Source organism: Sinocyclocheilus grahami, unplaced genomic scaffold (genome assembly GCF_001515645.1).
Source record: "Sinocyclocheilus grahami isolate Dianchi unplaced genomic scaffold, SAMN03320097.WGS_v1.1 scaffold466.1, whole genome shotgun sequence".
Taxonomy (NCBI): domain Eukaryota; kingdom Metazoa; phylum Chordata; class Actinopteri; order Cypriniformes; family Cyprinidae; genus Sinocyclocheilus; species Sinocyclocheilus grahami.
Window position 1 is genome coordinate 1,904,062 of NW_015505645.1, and position 7,699 is coordinate 1,911,760.

The 7,699-nt window shown below is 37.1% G+C and overlaps 1 protein-coding gene across 1 annotated transcript in view; it reads left to right on the forward strand.

The window, feature by feature from the left end:
- LOC107553187 (collagen alpha-1(X) chain-like) overlaps nucleotides 1–7,699 on the forward strand; it is a 28,971-nt gene that overhangs the window by 15,840 nt on the left and 5,432 nt on the right. Inside the window, exon 2 of the mRNA XM_016235321.1 lies at nucleotides 5,980–6,033. Coding sequence (XP_016090807.1) covers nucleotides 5,980–6,033 — 54 coding nt within the window. The remainder of the gene's footprint in view (nucleotides 1–5,979; nucleotides 6,034–7,699) is intronic.

Below are 7,699 nucleotides of genomic sequence, written 5' to 3' on the forward strand. Positions count from 1 at the left end.
CTTATAATCAGGGTCGTCTTATATTCGGGCCAATACGGTAGTTGTCAGTGAAGTCAGTCTCATTTGAGAGTCCTTTATCTTTGTAAATACATTCTTTTTTTTCCACTCAGAAATGCTTTATGGCAGATGTAATCTCTCTCGGCTTCTCGGCTTCACTTACTAGACATTGAAAATAGACATGTATCATTGCTGCTTAGTTCGCAGCTGTAAGATGATCATTTTGTGCCAGTGTTTTACACGGTTTGTTGAGAAATCTGGGCAGAGGCGTGTATTCGATGTAGTGGCATTTATATGACGTCAGTGTGAGAGTTGCAGTTGTTTAAGAATGCGAGTGTGCAATATCAGATGTGAGACACAAAGAATACTTTTGACATTTCCTTGGGAAAATCCTTACTGTAGTAATGAATGGCTATTTCATAAATATGATTGGCAGATGGATTATAGATAGCATCGGCCAAGACTTTCAAGTTCCTTTCTCTGAAAAAAGCGTGCTTGAATGGATACGGGAGAACAGATAACTCTCTTTAACAAAGCTACTGTCAACTGCTGTTTGAAAATCTGCTGCATTTTCTTAACACAATGGAGACATTTTTCAAGTTTCCCTCATTAAATATGATTGCCCTTGATGTTGAAAAGTCAGAACTTTTGAGTTTCCATGCTTTGCTTAACTATGAAGTGCTTTCAAATCACACATTAATTGAGCAGTAGCCTTGTTTTGTACAGTATGTTCATTGCAAATATCCAGACCGCTAATATGCATTTGCACTGATTTTGTTGCAGCTGCATGTAGATATTTGTTCATCGTTCCTAGTGTTAAAAAGTACATAATCAAAGCTGGTGCAAACAGATATAGGATACACAATACCCTAATTTAGTTCAGGCTATATTACAGTACATACACTTTACAGAACATGAAGCTTTATGAACATTATGGTTCAGATTCCTTTAACTACACACCATACAATTTGGCCATCTAAACTGTACCTTTTCAATAATTTACATGCATTTTTATGTCTTAAACCTTTAGGGGTTTTTTATGTTTGTCAGCTAAATAAAATGAATCAAACTACACTAGTTTCGCAGGATGTTTGTTGTTGTCTGCAATTGGTGAAGGCACTGCACATGAAATATTGGTCTGATTCTTCTATTAATCTCATGAATTGTCTGTTTATTGTCTTGGTATTTTGTGTCACCCAGTCTTTGTGTCTCATCACACTCCATTCAGACTGCAAGCCACAACTCTGCTAAACGTCACTTCTTTTGCCATGGAGCTGTCGTTTCAGTGTGTGTTGTGATGTTGTGTATCATTATTCTGATTGTAAGGGTGAAAAGGCAGCAGCTGGAGAGCCCGTTCCTGCGGGAACACCTGGGAAAGATGTAAGAAATTTGATGAATCTACTGTACCTTAAAGACAAATGGCATTATTCAGAGTCACCACCCTGAGTCAATACTTTCTAATGGCTGACTAATTTAAGTCTTTTAAAGTCAATACCTGATATCTGAGGCCCACAGGGGTTACATGAGAGCGTTCAGAATGGAATGTGCATGAAGCCATGTATCGCTTGTCTGTTGAGACGCTCAGAGCATAACATGGCATGTTAGTTACACTATCCTTCAGAATATGACAGGTTACGTGTAGTGTTAATTTAGATGTCCTGTTCTATTAAAGGAGCAAATTTGTTTTTCGATACTTGATTACAGAAAAAAAAAGCATTTTTCATATGACGTACTTGTTTAAAATGTTTATTTGAAATGTAGAGTTCAGTGATTTTTATGATAGACAGGTTCCAGTGGCAGTGGTGAAGAAGCCCAGCATGCTTTCCTAAGTGAAAGTTTGATTCAGATAGTATCCGAGTACCTGAGCTCTACTACTTCAAACGTTTGTAGCAATGAATCGCTGAGCAAATGGAAACTCACAAAAAGCATTTCCTGGCGTAACCCCCTTGGCATTTGTGGCCAGCACTTGAGATATCTCTGTTACTCCACTGGATCTTGTTCCAGAGGTCTTTGAAGGCCTGCCATTCAGCATATCAACAGTTCTCTCTGCTTAAAACATGCATGCCTCTGAGATGAGCTGTGTTCATTTGAATTAAAATTGTATCTCTAACAAAAGCTGAAAAGATGCTGTGGAAGTCTGTTGCTGCACATGAAATGTTTATTTGAGGTGTTGTAGGATGTCTATTATGTTGGTGAGTGTTTATCTCTGACATTAGCCAGATTTGCACACTTTTGGACACTTAAAGGGGTGCTATTATGCTTTTTCTCTTTTTCAACTTTAGTTAGTCTGTAATGTTGCTGTTTGAGCATAAAAAAATCTGCAAAGTTACAAAGCTCAAAGTCCAATTCAAAAGGAGATATTTTATTTAACAGAAATCACTTTTCAAAAACTACAACGAACGACTCGTTTGGACTACAACGCATATTTTCCGGGAGTTGTGAGATCACAAATATCGACGAATGGGACGAGACCTGGTTGAGCTGCACTAGAGAAGGCAACAAGTGTTATCACTATGTCGGAGACACACTAGCTTTCCCAAGGCAGATGAACTTAGAGTGGTTACAATCATCCGGGTTTAAATCGCAATCAAATTGATTTGATTTTGACGCAATATTTACACTGAAGCTTGCAGGCGGCTATGGTAAGGGGCATGATATTTCCCGTCCAGGTGCATAGTGCTGCCAATCACAACACACACTGGCCCAGCTAACCAATCACAGCACATTTCGTATTTCAAAAGGCGGGCCTTCATTTGATACAGGAACTATTTGAGCCGTTCATGCCAGACTGGGGAGAGAGGTGTTTATTTTCTTTTATAATTTGAAGCCTGTGGAAGCCTTTTTTATTTTAACCAATTGGTGGCAATGTTATTTTATTTTAAATTAAAATAATAATAAACAAATGTAAGAAATACATGTGAGAATTTGAAATAATAAATAGTCACCATTTAATTTTTAATTTTTATTTAGTTATTTATTTATTTTTATTACGTGGTAGAACCATGCGTCCATATGAAAATCTTTTTGTGAAATGTTTTAATTGTGCTATATTTCTTTAAAATTTTAATCTGATGTGATGATATTCATATATTAAGTGCTGCTACAGTGTCCAAACACTTCTTGGGACTGCTTTGTGTGTGTGTGCGTGTGCGTGTGCGTGTGCGTGTGTGCCTCTGTATTGGGAAGATGCCAGATTGTATTGTGACCTGGCCTGTTCTGCAGCCAGGACGCGCTGTGCAGTACATAATTATCAGGCAAGTGAGCAGAAATCCCTGCGGCATTTTGACCTCACACTGGCGTGACGAGACAGAGAGAGGGACACAGCCCTGATTTTAACCCATCCTTCACCTCCCCGCTTGTGCTGAAATGCCCAGGGCGAGCAGAGGCTAACTATGTAGTCAGTCTCTCCATCCTCATTCCCGAGGTCGGAACAGCCTGTAGGCCTAGAGCTCAAATCAAGTCCCTCTGAAAAGGGCAAATGCAGCTGTTCTTAACTGGGGCTGCTCTCGGGGATGTGGGACAACAAAGGAAAGGTGCACTGGTTCCCTCAAGGAGTCATTAGATTGTGCTGAAAGCAGGACAGGAGTGCTCTCTCCAAAAACCCCTCTGAACATACATAATTTAAGAGCAGCCGAGGTCTAACCTCCATCATGCCGTCCCAATGCGAGCTTCACAGTACTGCAATCCTGATCAAGTTCAAGTGCAGATTCTTTCTTACATTTACCTTTGATAGCCTCAGCCAAAGTTTATCTCTTGCTGGATTGAGGATATATTGAGAATGGAACACTAACTTACTGAACACTGTACGGTATACACTGCATATGGCCTATTTTCTTTATGCATTATCCAACGATAAATGCTTCAGATTGTGGGGTACAACATTGTCACTTGAAGGGGACACTGGATGCCCATTTTCCTCAATTTGGTATGATTCTTTTGGGGTCTTCATGAAATGTCTGTAAGATATTTTGGTTACAATTCCTCAATGGTCGTGTAAAATAACACCCTTTTTACCTTGTCAAAAACAGCTCTGTTCACAGTGACCCGTTTCAGTGCATGTGTCTTTAAATGACAATGAGCTACTGCTTACCCCACCCCTCTCTTCTGTGGGGTGTGTCAACACAAGACATGTGCATTGCTGCCTTTGACTCCGTATATGGCTCAAATAGCTAGCTATCTACGTAGAAACCAGCTGTAAACTGATTCAAACAGTTTCAGACTCCAAAAGCCCATAACAAACTGGCTGCATGTTTTCTTTTCAGCTTTTCTGAGCTGGCGGACATGCCAGAAACCTAACTAAATGCAAAAAAGCTAAAAAAGTGAAACATTTCATCCGTTATCCCCTTTAAGAGTTGCATGTGAATGGAGGCAAGTTACCTTAAAAATAGCTATTTTGCATTTTTTATTTTAATTTGTACTTTATGTATTTTATTTTAATTATATTTAAAATTATGTATTGCAATTTGTTAAAGATTTTATTTATTTTTTATTCTTATTTTTATAAAAAAAGTTAGTGTTTTTACCTTTATTGAAAACAATGTAGAAGAGAGTAGGATTTATATGTGTGTGTGTATCTTTTATTTTCCATATTCATATATATATATATATATATATATATACAGTATGTATACATGTATAAATATGTTTTTATTTTATTTTTTATTATTTATTATGTATTTTATATTTTTATTATTTCTATTCTTTCATATTTTATATTTTTTTAATTGAATTTTAATGTTATTTTGTATTATTATTCTTATTTTCTTATTTGTATTTTTATTTATTTATTATATTTGTTTTTATTTGTATTTTTTATTTTATTTGATTTTCATTGACATCTGCCTGACCAATCGGCAGGTGTGTGCATGGTCCCAATTAGTAAGCAAGCAACAGTGCTCTCTTGCAATTTCATTGGCTATTTTTCAAGAGAATGTGCAAGAGAATGAGAAGTGCTAAAATCACATATCTAAAATTTGATTCAAACAGAATATTCAAATCTTATTGTAAAGCCTCACAATCATCATCCTCACAGAAAGAGTCTCATAGTAAGACAGCTGATGCAAAAGGAGGTTTGCCAGATTTGCACATCTTATTTGTATTGATCTTGTTTTATGGAGAAGGTCTCCAGACTAGCGCTCTCTTAACTGAGCTTTCACTCAACTGTCTTGACAAGCTCCGTCATCATAAGAGTAAATTAGTCTCATCTCTTGGAAACATGATTAAAAAAAAGGGCGAGGCGCTCATCTGGCCCTAATATAATTCAGTATTAATAGTCTCACTCGAAAGCTTAACTAAGACAAATTGCTGTATTTTGAGGGCCAGCGTTCCCGTCTCTCTAAGTACCCTCTGACTTATTTCAGAGATTTCTCTCTGTGTAGCTGCAGGTCTTGATGTGTCACACCTAACAAGAGCCGCTGTAAATGCAGCCTGTCGATACGTGTCAGGCCTCATTTATCAGCCACCTCTTCTCGGCCGGTTTTCCCTCATTCACCTTGTCCTCTCTCTTTTGCTTTTCAGCACTAGGAGTTTTGACGTTGCCTGTGGTTTTGCCTTATCTCCAATCAGATTCCCTCTCACAAAGCCCTGGCAGGCAGGTGATTGGATTCTAATCCTGGCTCCAGCCGGAAGGCTTGAGAAAGAGAGTGTGTGGTTTTGTGTATGTATTTAGGGTGTGCTATTTGTGCAAATCATTCTCTAAAAAGCACAGAAGTGAGAAAACCGATTTGTCATTTAAATGAGGCCATCTCAACACCTTGAGACACTTATTCTTGTCATCAGTGAGATAAGCCGCTGCGCTTCACCGACATGACTTTTACTAAAAGATGGCTGGAGCGGCTCCCTGCTGAATTCCTAACTTGGGGGACATCAAACTGATACATTGTCTGCTGACTGGAAAGATTTTCGCCTAAGTTGTTCTGTCAGGATGCTGTGAGGAGACCAACCCTGTGATTAAACTGGCTCCTGTTCTTTGTGTCTCCTCAGGGTTTGAAAGGAGATCCTGGACCTCAAGGCCTACCTGGTCTCAAAGGTGATAAAGTAAGTCACCCTGCAAGTTTGATTTCTTGTACCAACCTTTACAAACTGTAGCACAGAGAGAGATAGAGACAGAGTCTCTATGTTTTTCAGACAGTGAGCCTTCCAGAAAATTGTATATACCTGTACATAGAAAGCCACAGAGGTCTATATGTGAGTCATTCTTAGGAAACTCTGCCATTTGTGGCTGAACATTTTGACGTTTTTTTATTTTTTATTATCATTCTAACATTTAAAAGTTTGAAAATGTCACTGCTAAACTTTCTAGCACTCATATTTTGCCACCTCAGGGCCATTACTACCAGAGATGCCTCCAGACCAATATTCAGATTAGCGGTCAGCGGATATTGGTTTCTCAGTGGCAGATACTGCAACCCGTCCACTCATAAATATGTGGTTGACAGCCTTGCAAAATATCAGTAGTTGTTTGTTAGAATTTAAATATGAAGTCAGAAGGTCAAACGGTTAATTTTAAAGGAAGAAATGTCTGCATAATAGGGTTGAACAGAAAATGAGGGATGAACATGAATTTTGCATTTTATCAGAAGCTGCGTAAAACACATGAAAAAAGTATTTTTACTTGCATATTGAAATTATATATTTTAATTTTAGAAGATAAATATTCATGTCAGTTCTTATTAAAGTGCCCCTATTATTCCATTTCGAATATTGCCTTTCGTGCAGTGTGTAATGTAGCTGTATGTGAATGTTAACGATCTGCAAAGTTGTAAAGTGCATGATGAATAAAGTTGTCTTCCAAAAGAAAGAATCTACTCCGAACAGCCTGAACGAGTCGTCAGTAATTTGCATCCCAAATAACACATTTGCATAATCCCTGCCTATGTTCTATGTTGGCCAGCCGCAAACAACTTGACCCGTCCTCAAACACTGTAGCTTTGATAAATAATAGATGCTTATATTTTCTATCGAGCGTTTAAAATACAGACCTGTGGAAATGGGCATATTGTTTCCGACACGCCCTGTACGTGGTTGACCAATCATAACAGAGCAAATTAGGGTCACAGAAAGGAGGGGTTTAGAGAGACTGAATCTTAGAACTGCTTCGAACAAATCATTTGAGGTTAGTTGGAAAATGAGATGATATTAAATTAGTGCTGTCAAACGATTAATCGTGATTAATCGCATCCAAAATAAAAGTTTTTGTTTACATGATATCGGTGTGTATACTGTGTATATTTATTATGTATACTGTATATAAATACAAACACATGCATGTATATATTTAAGAAAACTATGTTATGTTTATAGATTAAATATATTTATATATAATATAAATTATATGAATATAAATTTATACATGTAAATATTTTCAAAATATAAATGTATGTGTGTGTATTTATATATACATAATAAATATACACAGAACACACACATATATAATGTAAACAAAAACTTTTATTTTGGATGCGATTAATCGTTTGACAGCACTATTATATATATATATATACAGGTGCATCTCAGTAAATTAGAATGTCGTGGAAAAGTTCATTTATTTCAGTAATTCAACTCAAATTGTGAAACTCGTGTATTAAATAAATTCAGTGCACACAGACTGAAGTAGTTTAAGTCTTTGGTTCTTTTAATTGTGATGATTTTGGCTCACATTTAACAAAAACCCACCAATTCACTATCTCAACAAATTAGAATA